The sequence below is a fragment of the Canis aureus genome, chromosome X (genome assembly GCF_053574225.1).
Source record: "Canis aureus isolate CA01 chromosome X, VMU_Caureus_v.1.0, whole genome shotgun sequence".
Taxonomy (NCBI): Eukaryota; Metazoa; Chordata; class Mammalia; order Carnivora; family Canidae; genus Canis; species Canis aureus.
Window position 1 is genome coordinate 79,691,588 of NC_135649.1, and position 25,279 is coordinate 79,716,866.

At 45.2% G+C, this 25,279-nt stretch overlaps 1 protein-coding gene across 13 annotated transcripts in view; it reads left to right on the top strand.

Annotated features, from left to right (window-relative positions):
- Positions 1-2,524: 2,524 nt before the first annotated feature.
- Positions 2,525-25,279, top strand: part of FAM156A (family with sequence similarity 156 member A) — a 67,447-nt gene continuing 44,692 nt past the window's right edge. For 8 of the 13 annotated variants that reach the window (XM_077888360.1, XM_077888362.1, XM_077888356.1 and 5 more), the window contains exon 1: positions 2,526-2,681. Coding sequence is in view for 1 of the 13 variants with exons in the window: in XM_077888352.1 (XP_077744478.1) it covers positions 2,661-2,681 (21 nt within the window). In the remaining 12 variants the exon portion in view is untranslated. Of the gene's footprint in view, positions 2,682-25,279 lie in introns of all 13 variants that reach the window. The other 5 variants (XR_013374759.1, XM_077888358.1, XM_077888352.1 and 2 more) reach the window with 5 other exon arrangements.

The window sequence follows — 25,279 nt, forward strand, 5'->3', positions numbered from 1 at the left end:
TGTATTAACTCAGTTAATCTGCCCGGTCCCCAAGTAGAAGATCATCATTTGCAGGTGAAGAGGCTGAGGCTCAGGGAGGAAGGGCAATCTCAGCTCGTGAGGAGGAAGAAACTGGATGACTTAAGCTCTCTGAAGGAGGCAGGCAGAACTCAGCACAGCAAGGCCAGGTAGAGGGTGACCAGGAAGGGGGAATGGATAGGGTTGCCCTGGGCCACAGGATCCTGTAACCAACTCACTTTCAGGAGGTCTCTTTCTCTCCCACTCACACACCCTGTTCCCCAGCTCAATACTTGATGTATGAAATGTGGAGGAGGTGGTGGAAGGTAGAGAGCTGAGGGAAGTACCTCGGTGCATCAATTCGCCTAAAGCCTCAAGCAAACCTAAGGATTCCTGCCTTCATTTCCCTCCTTGCAGCATTTTGGGGCTCTGAGATCAGCAGGAGGGCAGGCAAGGGCATGAGGGGATGTGAGGAACCATGTGTACAACGTAAGCCTCCCCATAACAAAAACAGGTCCTTGTCCTGTGGGCAGAGGGTCCTGATGTAGGTCAAGGCAATGCAACTGAGGCCAGGCCACAGGCAGCTGAGTTATTACCTCAGGGGCATCTTCTGCTCTGGAGAGACAGGCACATTATCCAACAGCAGAGCTGAGGGCCCATAGGTGGGTACAAATTCAGTGGGGCCAGTGTGCTGCCAGAGAGTCTCTCTGTCCTGGTCTCACTAATGTTCTTCCTTTCTGTCATCTCTGTGCCTGTAACTTTGTCTCCGTTGCTACCCACCTGGGTAGGGTCTCACTCATGCCAGGGGGCCCTTGCCTGGCCTCTCCTGAGGTTATTATCCTTTGACATGGATGCTCATGGGGAACTGTTGCGGAGATGCTCACGAGTCTATGGAATTGTCCAAGGAAGGCATGTTCAGCTGCATAGGAGTAGAAGAAAGGTTCTCCACTGGGACAAGCAAGGAGCTGCTCCCCATACACTGGGTGGCCTGGGCCTCTGAAAGAACCCTAGGGGGTTCTCTACCAAAAACAACAACAAAAAACCCTCAAACCAAACCAACATACAAAAAAACCAAAACCCAAACCTCCATGACTCAAACAGTTAAAGTCAAAGCCCTCACCATGGCCCTGAAGGTGCTACAGGATCTGGCCCCATCACCTCTCTCCCTCAACCGTGCTCAGCCAGCCGCACCGGCCTCCTCACTGTACTTCATACAGCCTGGACTAATGTCCACTCCTGCACTTTTCCACTGGCTCCTACCTCTGTCTGGGATACTTTTCTTGCAGATATTCATCTCCTCTAGGTGTCCGCTCAGGGATCACATGCTTTGAAAGACCTTCCTTGACCTGTTTCTAGAAATTGACCCCTCTATTTCATTATTCCGATTTAAATTTAACCGCAGCAATTGCCTGACAACTTCTTATATTTTTGTGCTGTATGATCCCAACAGAACGTAAGCTCTATGAGACCAAGGTTTTCTTGTGTGTTTTTTTTTTCTATTTCCAGAGGATTGTATTCCTAATATCCATACTATTACCTGACACCTAACTTGGAGGGAATTAATGAATGAATAAGAGAATGAATAAATAAATGCAAGGCTGTGGTGAGACCCATAGCTGCACACGCCAAAGTATTTTCCTAGGGAACATATTCAGGGGCGACAGGATGGTGATGAACTCGGCGGACATGATCTCACTCTCTCAGTGTCCTCGGGCCTCCTGGGAGATGGCCCCTTCCTTAAGAGAACCAAAGCTCCTGCTCTCCTTCTGATCTATTACCGATAGTCAACCACAGAGACCTGTCCCACACCAGGCCCCTACCACAGTCCAGTGCTCTAATCCGTCCTGCCCGGTTCCCCCACTAGACCCATTCTGCATTCCCTGGGGAGACAAAAGCCAGCACAACGCCCAGCACATGAAAATCGCTTGTAACGCTCCCTGTTGCAATGGCGGCCATTGGAGGGAGTTAAATTTCAGCTTCGGAAGATTTTCTCCCGAGTCCAAGACTGCAGGGAGCTGTGGGGTGTGCACCCTGGCTTTGCCCTCCCTCCCCTTGGGGCCAGTTTAGAATGGCCCATAGCGGGTTGTCTCCATCAGCCAGCCGTTCCAGGTTCGCACCACCAAGGGGCGCGCGAGATGGAACAGGAAGAGTCACTGGACGAACCTCTCAGGGGCACAGAGGTAGGACCTCCCACACCTAGAGGGAGGTACCACTAGGGCAGGGGCGTCCGATTTTAGAATAATCCATTGGGTATGGGACAACACCGAGGGTCGGCATACCCCGCGTGTGGCATCAGCCACGGTTTCCAGCGCAGGCGCCAGGAGCCCCTCCGGGTACTTCCCCATCCGTCCCATTCCATTCTCCTGACGCATTTGAGCCCGAGTGGACACCCAGTCTGAGGTGGCAACCTCCATTTTAACATCGCCGACTCCACCCCTCCGTTTCTACTTGGTCTCGTCCAGCTGGGCAGCAACAGGGTGTGAGATTGGCTCTCCGACGTATGGGGCGGGGTCAGATACTTTCTAAGCGGTGATTGGTCCCGGCGAGATTGCGGGAGAAGGCCCTTCCGGGGCGCACCTTGCCCCCGGATAAACCCCCTAGTCCCCGCCCCCGTCTTCGCCTAGCCAGTTCCCACTGGCCCTCTGGCTGGAACAGGCAAGACCATGGCTGAGCGGGAGCTCAGGGTGAGGGGTCTGTGTGTGGTTTTTGTGCATGCGTGCCTCCGTGTGTGTGTGTGTGTGTGTGCGCGCGTGCGTGCGCGCGCGCGCGTCTGTGTCTGTGTCTGTCTGTGCGAGCGTGTACCTGTGTGTGGCCTTTCAGAATTTCTCTCCCGAGTCGAACTACTCACCGACCGACTGCCTCGAGGGGCTGAAGATGCTGTCCCAGTTGGTGGTGAGGTTCGGCGCAACATCTGGCTTGTAGCCAGTGTCTGGCGCTGGACGCGCGCGGTGACCGTGCCGTCTTCACGTGAGCTCTTCCAGCCTTGTTCAGCCCTAACTCAGTCACAAGCCTAGGCGGGTGCGTCTGGCACGGCACTGTCAATCGTACAGATGCAATCAATTAATGTCCAGGGCGAGGTCTGTGCGCTTGTTTGGCGTCCCTGTCTAGGAAGGAAAGTGTCAGGCAGTTTGGGGATGTGTATCGCTATAGATAGGACAGTACTGATGCAGTTTGGGTACATTAGATGTTTCTGAGCCTTTGGGGGGATTGTGAGTGAGTGGGATATGCCGTCTGAGTGGATTGTGTACGCTATGGGATAAGGTCTTTTAGGCTGATGTGCCTGTTCATCTGGGGGTGCACTTTCTGAGCTTTTTGTGCATTGGTGTCCCTGGGTCTGAGATCTCTATGTTGGCGTCTGGACCCTAGGGTGTGAGGTCTCTGAGCTGTTTGTGATTCTGGGTTTCAAGTTGTGATATCTCTGAGCTGCCTGGGGTGGGGGCATTGTCTTAAGGTATAAAGCATCGGAGCTGTTTGGGAGTCTGTATCCAAGGTGTAGGTTCTCTGATTTGTCTGGGGGCTTTATCTGAAGGTTCTGTGATGTTTCTGAGTTACTTGAACTTATTTCTGTTTTCTGAGGTCTTTCCATGAGCTTGGGAGGTGTCTGCATGGTTTGGGAGTCTCTCTAGGATGTGACCTATCTGAGCAGATGTCTGTTGTGTTCTAGATGAAGACGTTGGTCTGTTGGGGTGCAAGAGTAGACTCCGTGTGTATGGCTTCTGTTGCTTTGGGGAGCCTGTGGCTCGAGTTGTGAACTCTCTGTGCAGAGATTTTTGGAATCTTTTTTAGGTTGTGTTCAGTGATCTCTCTTTGTTGTCTCTGGGTATCTCAGCTGTTTGGCGTCTGTGTCTCGGAAGTAAAATCTTTTACCCTTGTGATTGTGAGGTCTTTGTCCAGGAACTGAGGGTTTGGGAACGTGGCAGATAGGATGCCAAAGCCCCAGAGCCCCAAATTCTGGTTCTGTGTCATCGGACAAGTCACCTGTCTCCTGAAGCCTAAGTATGTATCCTCTTCAATAAAGTGGGGCCAGGGACTGTCTTGGAAGGTACCTGTACAACTTAGAAGTGTGTGTAAAGGTCTTGACTCCCAGCCATCCTTCCCCATGAATTTTCTGATCACCTGCCGTGTGCCTGAGTACTTTTCTAGGAGTTAGGAATGCAACACAAGACAAAATTGACAACATCTCGCATTTTGTAGACTTAGCCAGTACGTCTATATTGACTACCAGAGGGGCAAGTGCTACATAGAAAGATAAGGCCGGTTAGAGAACAGAGCATGTAGGGAGCATGTTGTTATCTATTCAGGGTGATGAAGGGAAGGACTCCCTCAGACGGTAGTGACTGAGCAGAGAGCGAAGGAAGTGAAGGAGCAGGGCTGTGGAACTACCTGCATTGTTAGATCACTGCAGGCAGAAGGTACAGCAAGCGCATCAGCGCTCAGGGGAAATCCACTGGGTGTGTTCCCGGATATCAAGGAGTCCTGTGATGCTGGTAAAAACCCTCATCACTAGGGTTGGAATCAAAAGGTGTCTGGTATTGCTGTCTCTGTTTCTCCCACAACCTGGGAGGGAGGTGGTCTTCATCCCCATTTTACAGACAGAGGACACAAGGATCCAAGAAGTATGTAGAATCTGCTCTCCTGCTTACCCTGAAATTGCTAAAAGAGGGGGAAACCTTGTGCTCTGTCACAAGAGACAGAGGGCTTAAGTGTCAGAGCTCCAGGGTGGACACCGTCCACGCTGGCTGTTAGCCAGCCAGCTGCTATAAGCGTTAATACAGGCGTCATGACCCTCATTACGTTTCTACACTTGATGGAGGTCAGGACTGAGAAAGAAGTGGGGGTAGAGAAGAGAGGCAGGAAGGGAAAGCTGAAGAGCAGTGAGGAAAAAAAAAAAAAAAGCACTGGCTTCATGATATTGCCCAGATTTGGCCCAATTCACCTTAATTAACTGATCAAATTGAGATATATTTACCTCTTCCCTCTCCCCTTTCTTTCCCTTCCCTTCCCCTCCCCATTCATCCCTAAAGCCATTCGGTGCTACAGAGCAAGGCAAGTGTACGTGCGTAGGGGCATCTTGTACTTGAGGAGTCAGAGCCCAGGCACGGTGAGAAGGGCATCCGTACAGAAGAGCAGGCTGCCCTGGGGACAGAGCCCAAGGTGGTGAGGAGGATGTCCCTGGGGGTTGGGTGGGAAGAAGGCTGACTGGCTCAAGGATCCCAACTTGAGGGCTGTATGGAAGTCAAGGTCAGAGAATGGTTCATCAGAGCATGTGGGGGTGGGTGTCTGTTGTGCAAGAGGGCTGGCTTATATGCATTGGGGTTCATCAACTCAGTAAATGTGTAAGGATATTGGGAGACACAACTCTCACTTTTGGAAAAGGGAATTTCAAATACAGAAAGGAAGGAAACAACAAATGCTGAGGTGTTACATTGGGATTGGAGGTCTCCGCGTGAACTCATGCTTTTCAGTGTGTATGTGTGCGTATATGCATAGATTGAGAGAGAGAGAGGTATGAATGTATGTGTGTTGGAATGGGAGAGGGAAAGGACCAATGAGCCTGGCTCAGCTTATGGTACCAGGAATAAGGGACAGTTCAAGGAAGGATTGGGTGATGTCAGAAGGACACAGAAAATTGCCTGAAGGGTTCCCACTGGAACATACTGGGGATAATTTTATTTTTTCAGCTTTATTGAGATACTACTGATATACAACTTAAGTAAATGTAAGATGTACAAGGTGATGATGTGATACATGTATATACTGTGAAATATTCACTATGTGAGGTTAGTTAACACTCTGTCCCTTCACATAATTATCATTTCTTGTGGTGATAACATTTAAGATGTCCTCTCTTAACTTTCCCTATATAATACAGGATTATTAATGATAGTCATGCTATCTATATTACAATAGATCCCCATAACTTAATTATCTTCTGGCTGGAATTTTGTACCCAAGACCAACGTGTCCCCCCCCCCCCCCAACCTCTGGCAAACACGATTCTAATCTCTTTCTGTGAGTTTGGCTTTTTTGTTGTCCACATATGTGAGAACATACAGTATTTCTCTTTGTCTCTCTGACATATCTCAGCATAAAGCCTTCAAGGTCCATCCAAGTAGTTGTAAAAGGCAGAATGTTCTTCCTTTTTTAACGGCCAAATAATATTTCATCCTGAATCTATGGCACATTTTCTCGATCCGTTGATCCCTCCATGGACCCAAATGTCATATCCATATCTTGGCTGTTGCTGCATAGTAAATCATAAAATTGGTGTTACTCCTCCAATTTTCTTTTTCTTTTGCAAAATTATTTGACCGTTCTAGTTCCTTTGCCTTTCCACATAAACTTCGTTATCAGTGTATATTACCAAAAAGTCCTACTGGGAGTTTTGATTGGAATTGTATTAAAATGATGGATCCCTTTGGGACTTGTTGACATCTAAATGATACTGACTTTATCGACCCATGAACACAGTATGTGTTTCCATTTATTTAGGTCTTCTTAGACTTCTTTCCTCAGCTTTTTGTCGTTTAAGGCATACGGATCCTGTGTGTGTTTTGCTAGGCTTGAGGGGAGGAGGCTGTTGTAAATATGGTATGGTATGTGTAGTTTCGGCTTTTTGTTTTGTTATGTAATCGCTCATTGCTAGCATGTAGAAATTTGCTTGACATTTTGTGTTGAGCTTGTATGCTGTTACAACGTTGAATTCATTATTAGTTCTAGGAGGTTCTTTTTTAATTTCATGGGATTATTTCTGTACATAATCATGTCACCTCTGAATTGGAATAATTTTATTTCCTCCTTCTTGATTTTTCTTTTTTCTTTCCTTTCTGCAATGGCTAGGCCTTCCAGCAAATATTGAATAACAGAGGGGAGAGTGGATATGTTAGCCTCATTCCTGGTCTTTGGAAGAAAGCACACTGTCCTTCTCCATTAAGAAGGATGGAGGGTGTAGGTATTTTTGTAAGATGCTTTATATCCAGGTTAAGAAAGCTCCCTTCTGTTCCCGGTTTGCTAAGTGCGTTTTTCATGAATGGCTGTTGAATTTTGTCAGATGCTTTCTCTGCATGAATTGATGTGATCATGTTCTTTTTTTATATGATTTACTAATTATTTACTAATAATTACTACTATGATTTACTAATTATTTTTTAAAAGATTTACTTATACTTAAGAGAAAGAGAGAGTGTGTGTGTGTGTGTGTGTGTGTGTGTGTGAGTGTGAGCTGAGGGTTGGGGGAAGGAAGCAGAGGGAGAGGGACAAGCATACTCCCCGCTGAGCACGGAGCCCAACATGGGGCTCCATCCCAGGACGCTGAGATCATCATGACCTGAGCCAAAACCAAGAGTTGGACGCTTAACCGACTGAGCCACCCAGGCAGCCCTATTAACTGATTGTTGAATACTACACTGCCTTTGCAGTTCCAGGATAAGCCCAGTTGGGTCAAATTGTATTATTATTTTTTTTTTATATATTATTGAATGTGATTTTCGTACTCTCTCTGATTTTGGTATCAGGGTAATGCTAATCTGATAAAATGATTTGAGAAATGTTCCCTCTCTTCTATTTCCTTGAGGGGGTTATGTAGAATTGCTGTTAGTTCTTCTTAAATGTCTGGTACGATTTTCCAAAGAAAATCACGGCCTGGAATTTCATTCTTGAATGTGTTTAAATTAAAAAAAAAAAAGTAAATAATGTGTTTTTCAGATTATCCGGGTGATTTTTTTGTTCTTTGGTTTTTGGTTGAGCTTTATTTTTTTTTAATTTGTAAATTGTCTTTTTTTTAATAATAAATTTATTTTTTATTGGTGTTCAATTTGCCAACATACAGAATAACACCCAGTGCTCGTCCCGTCAAGAGCCCCCCTCAGTGCCTGTCACCCATTCACCCCCACACCCCGCCCTCCTCCCCTTCCATCACCCCTAGTTCGTTTCCCGGAGTTCGGAGTCTTTATGTTCTGTCTCCCTTTCTGATATTTCCTACCCATTTCTTCTCCCTTCCCTTCTATTCCCTTTCACTATTATTTATATTCCCCAAATGAATGAGACCATATAATGTGTGTCCTTCTCCAGTTGACTCATTTCACTCAGCGTAATACCCTCCAGTTCCATCCACGTTGAAACAAATGGTGGGTATTTGTCGTTTCTAATAGCTGAGTAATATTCCATTGTATACATAGACCACATCTTCTTTATCCATCATCTTTCGATGGACACCGAGGCTCCTTCCACAGTTTGGCTATTGTGGACATTGCTGCTAGAAACATAGGGTGCAGGTGTCCCGGCGTTTCATTGCATCTGTATCTTTGGGGTAAATCCCCAACAGTGCAATTGCTGGGTGGTAGGGCAGGTCTATTAACTATTTGAGGAACCTCCACACAGGTTTCCAGAGTGCCTGCACCAGTTCACATTCCCACCAACAGTGTAAGAGGGTTCCTTTTTCTCCACATCCACTCCGACATTTGTGGTTTCCTGCCTTGTTAATTTTCCCCATTCTCACTGGTGTGAGGTGGTATCTCATTGTGGTTTTGATTTGTATTTCCCTGATGGCAAGTGATGCAGAGCATTTTCTCATGTGCGTGTTGGCCATGTCTGTGTCTTCCTCTGTGAGATTTCTCTTCATGTCTTTTGCCCATTTCATGACTGGATTGTTTGTTTCTATGGTGTTGAGTTTAATAAGTTCTTTATAGATCTTGGAAACTAGCCCTTTATCTGATAGGTCATTTGCAAATATCTTCTCCCATTCTGTAGGTTGTCTTTGAGTTCTGTTGACTGTATCCTTTGCTGTGCAAAAGCTTCTTATCTTGATGAAGTCCCAATAGTTCATTTTTGCTTCCGTTTCTTTTGCCTTTGTGGATATATCTTGCAAGAAGTTACGGTGGCCGAGTTCAAAAAGGGTGTTGCCTGTGTTCTCCTCTAGGATTTTGATGGACTCTTGTCTCACATTTAGATCTTTCGTCCATTTTGAGTTTATCTTTGTGTATGGTGCAAGGGAGTGGTCTAGTTTCATTCTTCTGCATGTGGATGTCCAATTTTCCCAGCACCGTTTATTGAAGAGACTGTCTTTCTTCCAGTGGATAGTGTTTCCTCCTTTGTCGAATATTAGTTGACCATAAAGTTCAGGGTCCACTTCTGGATTCTCTATTCTGTTCCATTGACCTATGTGTCTGTTTTTGTGCCAGTACCACACTGTCTTGATGACCACAGCTTTGTAGTACAGCCTGAAATCTGGCATTGTGATGCCCCCAGCTATGGTTTTCTTTTTTAAAATTCCCCCGGCTATTCGGAGTCTTTTCTGATTCCACACAAATCTTCAAAAAATTTGTTCTAACTCTCTGAAGAAAGTCCATGGTATTTTGATACGGGTTGCATTAAACGTGTAAATTGCCCTGAGTAGCATTGACATTTTCACAATATTAATTCTGCCAATCCATGAGCATGGAATATTTTTCCATCTCTTTGTGTCTTCCTCAATTTCTTTCAGAAGTGTTCTGTAGTTTTTAGGGTATAGATCCTTTCCCTCTTTGGTTAAGTTTATTCCTAGGTATCTTATGCTTTTGGGTGCAGTTGTCAATGGGATTGACTCCTTAATTTCTCTTTCTTCAGTATCATTGTTACTGTGTAGAAATGCCACTGACTTCTGGGCATTGATTTTGTATCCTGCCACGTTACCAAATTGCTGTATGACTTCTAGCAATCTTGGGGTGGAGTCTTTTGGGTTTTCTGTGTAGAGTATCATGTCATTGGTGAAGAAGGAGAGTTTGACTTCTTCTTTGCCAATTCGAATGCCTTTAATGTCTTTTTGTTGTCTGATTGCTGAGGCTAGGACTTCCAGTACTATGTTGAATAGCAGTGGTGGGAGTGGACATCCCTGTCTTGTTCCTGATCTTAGGGGAAAGGCTCCCAGTGCTTCCCCATTGAGAATTATATTCGCTGTGGGTTTTTCGTAGATGGCTTTTAAGATGTCGAGGAATGTTCCCTCTATCCCTACACTGTGAAGAGTTTTGATCAGGAATGGATGCTGTATTTTGTCAAATGCTTTCTCTGCATCTAATGAGAGGATCCTATGGTTCTTGGTTTTTCTCTTTCTGATATGATTAATCACATTGATTGTTTTACGAGTGTTGAACCAGCCTTGTGCCCGGGGATAAATCCTACTTGGTCATGGTGAATAATTTTCTTAATGTACTTTTGGATCCTATTGGCTAGTATCTTGTTGAGAATTTTTGCATCCATGTTCATCAGGGATATTGGTCTATAATTCTCCTTTTTGGTGGGGTCTTTGTCTGGTTTTGGAATTAAGGTGATGCTGGCCTCATAGAACGAATTTGGAAGAACTCCATCTCTTTCTATCTTTCCAAACAGCTTTAGTAGAATAGGTATGGTTTCTTCTTTAAACGTTTGATAGAATTCCCCTGGGAAGCCATCTGGCCCTGGACTTTTGTGTCTTGGGAGGTATTTGATGACTGCTTCAATTTCCTCCCTGGTTATTGGCCTGTTCAGGTTTTCTGTTTCTTCCTGTTCCAGTTTTGGTAATTTGTGGCTTTCCAGAAATGCGTCCATTTCTTTTAGATTGCCTAATTTATTGGCGTATAGCTGTTCATAATATGTTTTTAAAATCGATTGTATTTGCTTGGTGTTGGTAGTGATCTCTCCTTTCTCGTTCATGATTTTATTAATTTGAGTCTTCTCTCTCTTCTTTTTAATAAGGCTGGCTAATGGTTTATCTATCTTATTAATTCTTTCAAAGAACCAACTCCTGGTTTTGTTGATCTGTTCCACAGTTCTTCTGGTCTAGATTTCGCTGAGTGTGCTCAAATCTTTATTAACTCTCTTCTTCTGCTGGGTGTAGGATCTATTTGCTGTTTTTTCTCTAGCTCCTTTAGGTGTAAGGTTAGCTTTTGTATTTGAGTTCTTTCCAGTTTTTGAATGGATGCTTGTATTGCGATGTATTTCCCCCTCAGGACTGCTTTTGATGCATCCCAAAGATTTTGAATGGTTGTATCTTCATTCTCATTAGTTTCCATGAATCTTTTTAATTCTTCCTTAATTTCCTGGTTGACCCTTTCATCTTTTAGCAGGATGGTCCTTAACCTCCATGTGTTTGAAGTCCTTCTAAACTTCTTGTTGTGATTTAGTTCTAATTTCAAGGCATTATGGTCTGAGAATACGCAGGGGACGATCCCAATCTTTTGGTATCAGTTCAGACCCGATTTATGACACAGTATGTGGTCTATTCTGGAGAAAGTTCCATGTGCACTTGAGAAGAATGTGTATTCAGTTGCGTTTGGATGTAAAGTTCTGTAGATATCTGTGAAATCCATCTGGTCCAGTGAATCATTTGAAGCTCTCATTTCTTTGGAGATGTTGTGCTTAGAAGACCTATCGAGGGATCCCTGGGTGGCGCAGCGGTTTGGCGCCTGCCTTTGGCCCAGGGCGCGATCCTGGAGACCCGGGATCGAATCCCACGTCGGGCTCCCAGTGCATGGAGCCTGCTTCTCCCTCTGTCTGTGTCTCTGCCTCTCTCTCTCTCTGTGACTATCATAAATAAATAAAAATTAAAAAAAAATAGAAGACCTATCGAGTGTAGAAAGAGCTAGATTGAAGTCACCAAGTATAAGTGTATTATTATCTAAGTATGTCTTAACTTTGGTTATTAATTGATTGATATATTTGGCAGCTTCCACATTCGGGGCATATATATTGAGGATTGTTAAGTCCTCTTGTTGGATAGATCCTTTATGTATGATATAGTGTCCCTCTTCATCTCTCACTACCGTCTTCGGGGTAAATTTTAGTTTATCTGATATAAGGATAGCTACCCCTGCTTTCTTTTGAGGACCATTTGAATGGTAAATGGTTCTCCAACCTTTTATTTTCAGGCTGTAGGTGTCCTTCTGTCTAAAATGAGTCTCTTGTAGACAGCAAATAGATGGGTCCTGCTTTTTTATCTATTCTGACACCCTACGCCTTTTGATGGGGTCATTAAGCCCGTTCACGTTCAGAGTTACTATTGAAAGATATGAGTTTAGTGTCATCATGATATCTATTCAGTCCTTGTTTTTGTGGATTGTTCCACTGGACTTCTTCTTAAAGGGGAATTTTAAGAGTCCCCCTTAAAATTTCTTGCAGAGCTGGTTTGGAGGTCACATATTCTTTCAGTTCCTGCCTGTCTTGGAAGCTCTTTATCTCTCCTTCCATTCTGAATGAGAGCCTTGCTGGATAAAGTATTCTTGGTTGCATGCTTTTCTCATTTAGGACCCTGAATATATCCTGCCAGCCCTTTCTGGCCTGCCAGGTCTCTGTGGAGAGTTCTGGTGTTACCCTAATACTCCTCCCCAGAAAAGTCAGGGATTTCTTGTCTCTTGCTGCTTTAAGGATCTTCTCTTTATCTCTGAAATTTGCAAGCTTAACTATTAAATGTCGAGGTGTTGAACGGTTTTTATTGATTTTAGAGGGGGGGGGGGATCTCTCTATTTCCTGGATCTGAATGCCTGTTTCCCTTCGCAGATTAGGAAAGTTTTCAGCTATGATTTGTTCAAATACATATTCTGGCCCTCTGTCCCTTTCGGCGCCCTCGGGAACCCCAATTAAACGTAGGTTTTTCTTCCTCAGGCTGTCGTTTATTTCCCTTAATCTATCCTCATGGTCTTTTAATTGTTTGTCTCTTTTTTCCTCAGTTTCCCTCTTTGCCATCAACTTGTCTTCTATGTCACTCACTCGTTCTTCCACCTCGTTAACCCTCGTCGTTAGGACTTCTAGTTTGGATTGCATCTCATTCAATTGATTTTTAATTTCTGCCTGATTAGATCTAAATTCTGCAGTCATGAAGTGTCTTGAGTCCTTTATGCTTTTTTCTAGAGCCACTAGTAGCTTTATAATAGTGCTTCTGAATTGCCTTTATGACATTGAATTGTAATCCAGATTTTGTAACTCTGTGGGAGAGAGAACTGTTTCTGATTCTTTCTTTTGAGGTGAGGTTTTCCTTCTCGTCATTTTGCTCAGTGCGAGTGGCCAAAAACAAGTTGTATTGGGAAAAGGAGAAAAAGAGAGGAGAGAAAGAAGGAAAGAAAAGACAAAAAGAAAAAAGAAAAAAGGAAGAAAAAAAGAGGAAAGAAGAGAAGAGAAAGAGAAAGAAAAAGAAAGGAAAAAAAAAGCGTGGGGGAAGCAAACAGAAATCCAAAAGCAAAAAAAAAAAAAAAAACCTTGGGGGAGTATCTTCTGATTCTGTATACTGTAAGTCCCTTGACTTCCCCTGGAACTTGTCCCTCTAGCTGGTCTTCTGGGGGAGGGGCCTCTTGTGCTGATTTTCAGGTGTTAGCACTTCGGGGAGCTGCTCAGCCCCCTGCCTGGTTCAGGGTTCAGTGAGTTGTTTATCCTGTTTATCGGGTGAGGCCACCATGAGGCTCAGTGCGGGTTGTTTACCTTGTGAGGCCAGCTCTGGAGCCCTGGATTCAGCTCCCGCAGTAACTTTGGAGCTCTCCTGCAGGGGCCTGGAGGCTCAGGGGGCGGGGCCGCTGATCTGCTCAGCTTGGGGCAGGAGTGTCCTTGCTGTCCTGGGACCTCCTGGCCTCTGCCTGTCCCCGGGGGTAGTTCGGATCCTGGGCTGTGTCCCCGGTGCCCTGTGCTCCCGAGCCTGTGCTGTTGGATTTGCGCTCCCGGCAGGGCAGGCCCCTCTCCGCGGAGCCGCTGCCAGAGCCCCTCCGAGCTGCTCCCGGGTCAATGCGTGTGCGCCCTCCAGCCCTTTAGGGAGCTCGGCGCACTCTCCCTGGGGCACAGGTGTCTGTTAGTGTCCCAGGGAGCCTGTGGGCATCCCGGCCCTCCTGGGGTCCTGCTCTAACTCCCTGGGAGCGCCTTTCCGCCCTGGGAAGATTGGTGAAGCTCCTGCTTCTCCTGGACGGGGCTTTCCTGTCCTGGGGGCACTCGCCCCGGCCTTTGCCCGGCTCCTCGCAGGGCCCCTCCCCCTTGGATGCCTTTTGTTTCTTTATTTCTCTCTCCCTCCCCCTCCCCCATCTTCCTGCCTTGATAGAAGTGTGAACTCTTCTCACTGTAGCATTCCAGCTGTTCTCTCCTTAAATCTCAGGCCAAATTCGTAGATTTTCAGGATGATTTGAAGGTTATCTAGGTAATTTGGTGGGGACAGGTGACTTGGGGACCGTACTCTTCCACCATCTTGCCCCTTCTCCTGGTTGAGCTTTGTTTGTGCCTTTCAAGCAATTCTCTGTTTCATCTAAGTTGCCAAATGTAGGTCCATAGAGTTATTTTGTTAGAATCCTGTTAACTTTTTTGTATATTTTTTATTGGAGTTCGATTTGCTCATCCTGTCAGTGCCCGTCACCCAGTCACCCCATTGCCCCGACCACCTCCCGTTCCACTACCCCTTTTTCGTTTCCCAGAGTTAGGAGGTTCTCGTGTTCTGTCACCCTCTCTGATGTTTCCCTCTTCTTCCCCTATAATCCCTTTCACTATATTTTATATTCCCTGAATGAACAAAACCATATAATGACTGTCCTTCTCCAATTGACTTACTTCACTCAGCATAATACCCTCCAGTTCGATCCACGTTGAGCAAATGGTGGGTATTCGTCGTTTCTAATGGCTGAGTAATATTCCATTGTATACATAGACCACATCTTCTTTATCCATTCATCTTTCGATGGACACCAAGGCCCCTTCCACAGTTTGGCTATTGTGGACATTGCTGCTATAAACATTGGGGTGCAGGTGTCCTGATGTTTCACTGCATCTGTATCTTTGGGGTAAATCCCCAGCATTGCAATTGCTGGGTCATAAGGCAGATCTATTTTTAACTCTTTAAGGAACCTCCACACAGATTTCCAGAGTGGCTGCACCAGTTCACATTCCCACCACCGGTGCAAGAGTGTTTCCCTTTCTCCCCATCCTCTCCAACATTTGTTGTTTCCTGTCTTGTGAATTTTCCCCATTCTCACTGGTGTGAGGTGGTATCTCATTGTGGTTTTGATTTGTATTTCCCTGATGGCCAGGGATGCGGAGCATTTTCTCATGTGCTTGTTGGCCATGTCTATGTCTTCCTCGGTGAGATCTCTGTTCAGGTCTTTTGCCCATTTCATGATTGGATTGTTTGTTTCTTTGCTGTTGAGTTTAATAAGGTCTTTATAGGTCTTGGATACTAGCCCTTTATCTGATAGGTCATTTGCAAATATCTTCTCCCATTCTGTAGGTTGTCTTTTAGTTTTGTTGACTGTTTCTTTTGCTGTGCAGAAGCTTTTTGTCTTGATGAAGTCCCAGTAGTTCATTTTTGCTTTTGTTTCCCTTGCCTTCCTGGATGTATCTTGCAAGAAGTTGCTGTGGCCGAGTTCATAAAGGGTGTTGCCTGTGTTGTCCTCTAGGATTTTTTTTTTTTGTTTTTTTAAATATTTTATTTATTTATTCATGAGAGAACAGAGAGAGAGAGAGAGAGAGAGGCAGAGACACAGGCAGAGGAAGAAGCAGGCTCCATGCAGGGAGCCTGACGTGGGACTCGATCCCGGGACTCCAGGATCACGCCCTGGGCTGAAGGCAGGCACTTTAACTGCTCAGCCACTCAGGTGTCCCATGTCTTCTAGGATTTTGATGAAATCTTGTCTCACATTTAGATCTTTCGTCCATTTTGAATTTATCTTTGTGTATGGTGTAAGAGAATGGTCTGGTTTCATTCTTCTGCACGTGGCTGTCCAATTGTCCCAGCACCATTTATTGAAGAGATTGTCCTTTTTTAAAAAAATAATTTTTTTAAAGATTTTATTTATTTATTCTTGAGAAACAGACAGAGGCAGGCAGAGACACAGGCAGAGAGAGAAGTAGGCCCCATGCAGGGAGCCCAATGTTGGACTTGATCCGGGTCTCTAGGATCATGCCCCAGGCCGAAGGCAGACACTAAACCACTGAGCCACCCAGGAATCCCCAAGAGACTGTCCTTTAGCTAGTGGATAGTCTTTCCTGTTTTGTCGAATATTACTTGACCAAAGGGTTGAGGGGCCATTTCTGGGTTCTCTATTCTGTTCCATTGATCTATGTGTCTGTTTTTGTGCCAGTACCACACTGTCTTGATGACCACAGCTGTGTAGTACAACTTGAAATCCGGCATTGTGATGCCCCCACCTCTGGTTTTCTTTTTCAATATTCCCCTGGCTCTTCGGGGTCCTTTCTGATTCCACACAAATCTTAAGATGATTTGTGCCAACGTTCTGAAGAAAAGTCCATGATATTTTGATAGGGATTGCATTGAATGTGTAAATTGCCCTGGGTAGCATAGACATTTTCACAATATTAATTCTCCCGATCCATGAGAATGGAATATTTTTCCATCTCTTTGTGTTCTCCTCAATTTCTTTCAGAACTGTTCTGTAGTTTTTAGGGTATGGATCCTTCCCGTCTTTGGTTAGGTTTATTCCTAGGTATCTTATGCTTTTGGGTGCAATTGTAAATGGGATTGATTCCTTAAATTCTCTTCCTTCAGTCTCATTGTTAGTGTATAGAAATGCCACTGATTTCTGGGCATTGATTTTGTATCCTGCCACACTGCCGAATTTCTGTATGAGTTCTAGCAATCTTGGAGTGGAATCCTTTGGGTTTTCTCCGTATAGTGTCATGTCATCTGCGAAGAGGGAGAGTTTGACTTCTTCTTTGCCAATTTGGATGCCTTTTATTTCTTTTTGTTGTCTGATTGCTGAGGCTAGGACTTCTAGTACTACGTTGAATAGCAGTGGTGAGAGTCGACATCCCTGTCGTGTTCCTGATCTTAGGGGAAAGGCCCCAGTGTTTCCCCATTGAGAATGATATTTGCTGTTGGCTTTTCGTAGGTGGCTTTTAAGATGCTGAGGACTGTTCCCTCTATCCCTACACTCTGAAGAGGTTTTTTTTTTTATAATTTTTTTTTTTATTGGTGTTCAATTTGGCAACATATAGAATAACACCCGGTGCTCATCCCATCAAGTGCCCCCCTCAGTGCCCGTCACCCAGTCACCCCCACCCCCTCGCCCACATCCCCTTCCACCACCCCTAGGTCCTTTCCCAGAGTTAGGAGTCTCTCATGTTCTGTCTCCCTTTCTGAGGTTTCCCACTCACTTTTCTCCTTTCCCCTTTATTCCCTTTCACTGTTTTTTATATTCCCCAAATGAATGAGACCATATAATGTTGAACTCGAGGGTATTATGGTGAGTGAAATAAGTCAATCGGAGAAGGACACACACTCTGAAGAGTTTTGATCAGGAATGGATGCTGTATTTTGTCAAATGCTTTCTCTGCATCTATTGAAAGGGTCATGTGGTTCTTGTTTTTTCTCTTGCTGATATGATGAATCACATTGATTGTTTTACGAGTGTTGAACCAGTCTTGCATCCCAGGGATAAATCCTGCTTGGTCCTGGTGAATGATCTTCTTAATGTACAGTTGGATCCTATTGGCTAGTATCTTGTTGAGAATTTTTGCATCTATGTTCATCAGGGATATTGGTCTATAATTCTCCTTTTTGGTGGGGTCTTTGGTTTTGGAATGAAGGTGATGCTGGCCTCATAAAATGAGTTTGGAAGTATTCCGTCCCTTTCTATCTTTCGGAACACCTTTAGTAGAATAGGTATTGTTTCTTCTTTAAATGTTTGATAGATTCCCCTGGGAAGCCATCTGGCCCTGGACTTCTGTGTCTTGGCAGGTTTGTGGTGACTGCTTCAATTTCCTCCCTGGTTATTGGCCTGTTCAGGTTTTCTATTTCTTGCCTTTCCGGTTTGGGTGTTGGTGGTTTTCCACAAGTGCATCCATTTCTAGATTGGAATTACCTAATTTATTGGCATATAGCTACTCCTAATATGTTTTTAAAATCGTTTCTATTTCCTTGGTATTGGTTGTGATCTCTCCTTTTTCATTCGTGATTTTATTAATTCGAGTCTTTTCTCTTTTGTGTTTAATAAAGCTGGCTAATGGTTTATCTATCTTATTAATTCTTTCAAAGAACCAACTCCTGGTTTTATTGATCTGTTCTACAGTTCTTCTGGTCTCTATTTCATTGAGTTCTGCTGGAATCTTTATTAACTCTCTTCTTCTGCTGGGTGTAGGTTTTATTTGCTGTTCTTTCTCCAGTTCCTTTAGGTGCGAGGTTAGCTTGTGTATTTGAGTGTCTTCCAATTTTTTGAGGGATGCTTGTATTGCGATGTATTTCCCTCTTAGGACTGCTTTTGCTGTATCCCAGAGATTTTGAAGGGTTGTGTCTTCATTCTCATTAGTTTCCATGAATCTTTTTAATTCTTCTCTAATTTCCTGGTTGACCCATTCTTCTTTTAGCAGGATGCTCTTTAACCTCCACGTGTTTGAGTTTCTTCCAAACTTCTTGTGATTGAGTTCCAGTTTCAAAGCATTATGGTCTGAAAATATGCAGGGGACAATCCCATTCTTTTGGTATCGGTTGAGACCTAGAATCCTGTTAATTTCTGTGGAGCCTGTAACCTTTTTCTTTTCTAATATTGGTAAGTTGTGTCTTTGCTTAACTTATGTTTCTTTTTGTGTCCGTATGGATAGAAATTAATGAATTTCATTGACCTTTTCAAAGAACCAACTTTTGGAGTTAAAAAAAAAGATTTTATTTATTTATTTGAGAGAGAGAGAATGAGCATGAGAGAGAGAGAGCACGAGTAGCACGGAGGGGAGAGGGAGAAGCAGATTCCCCGCTGAGCAGGGAGTACGACCCTGGGATCATGACCTGAGCCAAAGGCAGATGCTTAACCTACTGAGCCCCCCAGGCGCCCCCCAGCTTTTGGTGTCATCGATATCTCTGTTCTTTTCCTGATATCTGCTCTAATGTCTATTTCCCTTATTTGCTTGCTTTGAGTTTATTTTTATTTTTTCTAGTTTCTTAGGGTGGAAGCTTTCATTATTGATTTGGATCCTTTATTCTTTTTAATACACACACTTGATGCTGTACATGTACTGTTAAACACTGTTGTAGCTGCATCCTGCAAATTCGGATATGTTGTATCTTCATTTCCATTCGAGTCATCTGATGAAGGGTTAGTATCCAAACCATTTTCCAATTTCCCTTGAGACTTGCCCTTTGTGCCATGGATTATTTAGAAGCATATGGTATAATTTCCTTGTGTTTGGTGATTTTCGTCTTAACTTTTTCTTACGTATTTGTAGTTTTTCTCTTTTGCTCAGACAGCATTCTCTCTGATTTCAACAATTTTATAACTCGTAATATGTGTTTTATGACCCAGGATGCAGTGTACCTTGGGGAAACTCCCATATGCACTGAAAGGAATGTATATTCTGCTGTTGTTATGTGAAGGGTTCTATACTTGCCACTTCCATCCAGGTAGTGCATGGTGCTGTTCAGTTCACCCACATGTTGCTAATTTTCTTTCTGTTCCTTCTGTATATTACTGAGAGAGTGTTAAACTCTACAGCTATCTTTTGTAGATTTGTTCATTTATCCTTCAGTGCTGTCTGACTTGGTTATGTATTTTGAGGCTTTGCTGTTGGTTGTTGTGCAGAGAAGAGTTAACGTAGCAGGCCTGACTCTACTGTCCTTGCAAAGATCAGCATGTTGGCCCTCTCTTTGAAGCCAGGAACTTGAATTTCAGAAAGTTTCCCACCATTCCCTACCTGAGCAGGATGCTTATTCTTCCTGAACTTTCCAAACAGTATGTTTCATGCTAAACACCTGCTTTCCTTCTGGGAATCTGAAATCTCGGTACATGCTAGGCAGAGAGTGCCTATGTGACCAGCCCCCAAAACAGCCCTCAGACACTGTGTTAGTCATGAGCTTCCCTGGTAGGTAACATTTCACATGAGCTGTTGTGATTTCTTGCTGGAGGCCCAAGTAATGTGACTCTACTGGGAAAAGGACTCGTGGAAGCTTGCCCTGATTTCCTCCAGATGTTACCCAGGGCACTTTTTCCCCTGGGTCCTCTGGTGTAATAAATCTTAGCCTTGAAGATGACTGTATGCTGAGTCCTTTGGGTCCTTCTGGGGATTCACCAAAAGCAAGGGTGGTCTTGGGACATCTGAAACAGTAGTGGCAGCCATGGGACACACTAGCAAGAAGACCTTGACTCGCTAGAATATGGTCAAAGACTTCTTTGAGTAAGGGAAGGATGATGTGATAGAGATGATAAGCCTTTGGTGCCTTGGTGACTATAGATGTACCCATGGTATGAAACAGCAGCTGAGCTGTTCTGAGAAGGAAATGTTAAAGAATGTAAAAACAAAAGAGCCAACTCCAGGGCTGTTAGCACACAGTGTGCCTTGGCTGCTTTAGCCATGCTGGATGATATGAGGGAACAAGTGTAGCCACCATATGACTTGGGTCTTTATTTTCTCAAGGCCAGGAAGAAGGATACAAACCTTCCCAAAGATGAACTTTGGGTCAGCCAAAAATGTTGAAAGTTCAACTTGTTCTCTCCTCCCAAGTGGGAGAAAACGAATCTAATCAGTTCCCTGAGCCAGAAAGAGCTTTCCATAAACTAGAGGCAAAGACGGGGTGGGGGGCGGGGGGCGGCGCGGGAGCACTCCAGCCTTCTCTTCAGCTTGCTTATTGCTGCTGTGGCTGCCCCTCCCAGCATTCCAACAAGGATGTCCTCTGGCCCTTGTATGGTCACCTGGTAAGTGTCAGGCTACTGCTCTGAGTTTCGATAAACTTTCAGTGAGAGGGGAAAAGGGAGGATTTCAAAATGGCTTCTGACATTGTGGCTGTTGGCGTCTGGATGTATGAGAAAATTGATTGAAGGTGTGAGGCAGGGCCACTATTCAATGCAGCTGCTCCCAGCCAGGGAACCACCTATTGTAGCCTGGTGGCTGCGTAAATGAGAGAGACAAAAGGAACAGGAGGCGATGGAAATCCATGCTGAAAATTTTGAAAAGTCAGAATTTCATCCTGACCAATTCCTGATGATCATGAGACTTTATCGTTATGTAGTAGGTTTTTCTACGGAAATACTTTTGTCCCTTTTGGTTTTTTTTGTTGGTTTGTTTTTTAAAGATTTTAAAAATTTACTTATTCATGTAAATCACACACACAGAGAGAGAGAGAGAGAGAGAGAGAGAGAGAGAGAGGCAGAGACATAGGCAGGCTCCATGCAGGGAGCCCTATGTGGGCCTCGATCCCAGGACTCCAAGATCACGACCTGAACTAAAGGCAGACGCTCAATCGCTGAGCCACCCAGGCATCCCCCTTTTGTCCCTTTTGATAACAGCCCCTCCATACAAAAAGTTTGGAGGAGAGTAGGGGATGAGTAAAGAAATATAAAGGTTCAATTTCAGAATTGTACACACTGATTTTGTAACCGTGGAGAACACACAAGCCTGGCACCTGGGGAGACTCAAGGGAAGGAAGCAAAGACATTTAATGTCCTCTGTTTGCCCAAATGGTTCCTCGAAACTTGCTATTTTTTTTTAAAGAAATACTCGCAGTACAGTCCTTCCAAGCTGCTGTGAGCACTTTGAATGCAGACTGGCTGCTGCACCTACAGCCACACCTGCCAGAGTGCAGACTGTGGGACAGCAGGCCCAGCCCCAGCTCTTGGGATTTGTAGCCACAATACCTCTACATGACCTCCGCCCTCAGAAAGAGGGTGAACTGGTGTTGTGTACAGAACAAACTTTTGGAGCTGACTGCCTCCAGACAGCCCTCTGAAACCAAGAGCTCAAATGAATATTCCGACTGGACAGGAAGTCCTAAAGGGGAAGGTCCCAGAGTGGGAGGCCACAGCGGGGCCCTGGTGAGCTGTGTTGCCTGATCCCTGTATGTCTGGCTCTGGGCTCCCTAACAGTTGTAAACTCTGTTTCAGGAGTATCCCGTGTGCCCACTGGGGTTAGACTTCCTGTGTGTGTGTGTGTGTGTGTGTGTGTGTGTGTGTATGTGTGTGTGTGTGCTCTGACTAGCCCGACACTGCCTCAGCCTGGAAGACTTTCAGGTCAGCTTCTGCTTCCTGACCAGAGCGTGCTGTGCCTGAATTTGGGCCTTGGGCCAGCTAAAAACAAGGTTCATGCAAAAACTTAAGCAGTAAAGTTATCTCTTTTTCTGCGTTAGACCTTTATGGTTAGAATTGTTGTAACTGGTTAAATCTAGGACCCCTGAGGGACAGAAGGGAGATCAGTACTGTAGGCTGGACTTACCCTGTTGCATGGCTCCTAAGTCCAAGATCTGTGGCACTTCCCTCCCACCCTCTGCAGCCTGACATGGTTCAGCCTGGACATGATTGTGTCATATGGTTCATCATTATGACACCGGGTCCAGCCATTCCCAGTTTACTTCAATTCCACGAGCGTGGACTGGTCTCCTGCCAAGTGTCGGGTCCTTTGCCCTGAGGACACCAAGATGAACTGGGCATGTTTCCAACCTTCTAAGAAGGAGTAAGAGTCTGGTGAGGGAGACAGACATGGAGACAAAGCGGCAGTGGTTAAGCTCATTTTGTTCAGCCACTCCTGGCAGATGTTCACGTTATGAACATCTCCCGCTTATCCTGATATTTCCCAGCATATCCTGGAGAAGATCCATCAGGTCCATACAATTGCATTCCCCTCATTCTCCTTCCTCCATGCACAGCCACAGATATCAAGTGATACGGGCATGTGGTCGCAGACTCAAAGCCAAGAATCCTCCCTGAGCTGATTGTTTTCCAAAATAGTCCAGGGTTTTGGGTTTGTTTCCAGGTGGAACAACATGCACGTTTCCCTCATTTACAAGGAAGTTCCACTTACGGTAAATCCAGTGTTTTGAAGTCTCTGCAGAAAAGGTTTGCATCCCTACAACTTTCCCTTCCTAAATGCCAGTACCTCCCTTTCATCATTTCAACAATCAAAATGCCCTCTGAAATTTTCAAAATGCACCAGTGTTTTCGTTTAGATATGAAGTATTCCGTGGTTTTAAACCACAGGAAGGTGATTTTATGCAGGTACCCCCCAAAACCTCTTATTCACAGCCAAAGGATAAGAATGTTGCGGTCCTTGCCTGGCTTTGGTCAGGGGAAATAGCATGGCAGTGTGGGGTAGGGCACAGTACTGCCCAGTAAGGATTCCGGGCCCCTTCCTCTTCTGTTTGCTTACTGTGATAAGAAAATGTTTCAGGGACAGCTGGGCTGTGAGGTAAAGGTTTGTTTCAGGGTCACCAGTGCCATGGCATGTCAGTGCCCAGGATGGTTTGATGGTAGTTATGGCTCTTAGCTCCTGGGACTGGGGTTCTCCTCATTGATGAGAAGGCTTTCCCACGTAGGGACAGCAGAGTGAGGGGCTGGGCTAGGGCTTTAAGCTACTGTCCTGTTTGGGACAGCAGATGAGACCACAGAAGTACAGTTGAAAGAAGAGGGACACGATCTCTGAAGGTCAGGGGCAGGTTTCTGGCAGGTGAAGGGAAGACGTTTGCCCCAAGTTCTGGTTGTTCCAGGCTGATGTGGACTGGAATGTGGGTGCAAGAACAAACCTAAGGCTGAGAGGAGATGGGGATAAGAGATCACATGACCTCACATCATATGAGTTACATGGTCCCCTAGAAAAGTCTGTGCCATCATGGGATCAAAATGTCATCTCCTGTCACCACTCCCACCGGCCGGCCATGAAGGGAATAGATTTGAGATCAATAGTGAAGCCTTCAGGGAGAAAGGCCAGTGGGAGCGTGATGTCTTCTCAGAAAATCCACTGCCCTGCCCTGGGTTTGACTCTCATGCTGTGTTCCTTAAGTCCTGTCTTCCTGCGTGCTTTCAGGCTGGTCTTCTCATGTGCATGTCTGTCGGGAAAGAGTCACTCCATTGGAGACCGGCTTGCTGCCAAAGGGATTTAATAAAGTTCTTGACAGTTTCCTAGGCAGAGTTAAAAATCACAGATTCCTGGGCACCATTGTGGCCACACTAAACGAGATTCGCTGGGTGTGGATCACAGCGTGTGCATTTTTTAAAAGTTCCTGGTTTCTGACTTATGTGGACAGCTTGTCTGGGAACTACTGGGGCAGGGGAATGGTCCTGTTTGTCCTGCCACCTGGCCTCTCTCTCCATTGTGAAGGTGGAGAAGTGACAACAGTTTGATGCCTTCGCTGATGCACAAACCCAGGACCTTCAGCTAGGAGCCTGACATGCTGGGTGCTGTACTAGGGAGGCTGAGAGTACTGTTTCCATACAGTACCCTGAATCCAGTCCTGTCGAGCTTCCATCTAAGTGATTGCTGTTGAAATCACATTTCTGTTTACTGCACAGTTCCATGCTACAAAACCAGTTTGTGTTAGATGTTAGCTCTTACTCTAAATATTTTCCAGTGGCCATTGGAGGTTGACATGGATTGAAGAACTACGTGGCACAGTGGGTCTTCCACAAAGCCTTCAGACCTGTGCCTCCAGCACTTAGAGCTGGGCAACACTGAGCAGGTTGCTTAACGTCGGTGTGCCCCATTTCATTTAGCAACAAGGAAACACTAGATAGTTCTCGGGGTGGCTTAGAGCACTGACTCTGTTAAGACAAGCAAGGTTGTCAGGACAGTGCCCAGCATGTGGTGAGCTGCCAGTCAGTTCTAGCTGCTGCTGTTCCTGTTTTTTTTCTCCACATTTCCCCGAAGCATGTTCTGGACAGATGGTGGCAAGACTACCTTTGACTCAACGGCCGGACTTGGCACTATCACGTCAGCTCCTCAGGGACTCGAGAATCAAGTCTGGGGGAGGGGGGCCACAAGGGAGGACGTATTTTTATGAGCATGATGAGTATTCAGCTCTCCTTATGGGCTATTGTGATGCCTGAATGCAGGGCTGGACTTCATCATCGTGTGCTCCTATGGACAGTCTGAATGGAAACCTCTCGAGGAAATTAGACCAAATGACCTGTTCAGACATTTTGTGTGATGGTTGGAAAAGTGAGTGGTCACTGGATAAGGATAGAACATGAGTCCAAGAGTTGGCGTAATCCTTTCAGGGAGAGAAACTTAAAGGCCAAAGAACCTCCTCACGTGGCTTCTTTTATTGCCATTAGTTCTCTGGAGTCCAGTTCTCCTGTGCCAGATTGGTCACATTTGAATCTGGGAACGACATGACACTGCTGTTGCTAGTCAGCTCGTCATCGGTAATACTTCATTTCTCATGGAGTTTTCATATGGCCACTTTCATTGTGTTGATTTTTCTCTTCCACTAGCATTCATTGTTGATTTAACAAAAGGCCGATGCATTCATATTTTCTGAGCTCAATCATGAGGAGGTGGTAAACAGTGTTTGTGGAGAGTCTGAGGAAAGGGGCAGTGGGGAGGGAAAGGGAGAGGGTGAGGTGAAGGTGTCTGTGGGGCAGGAGGAGAGAAGTTGGTGCAA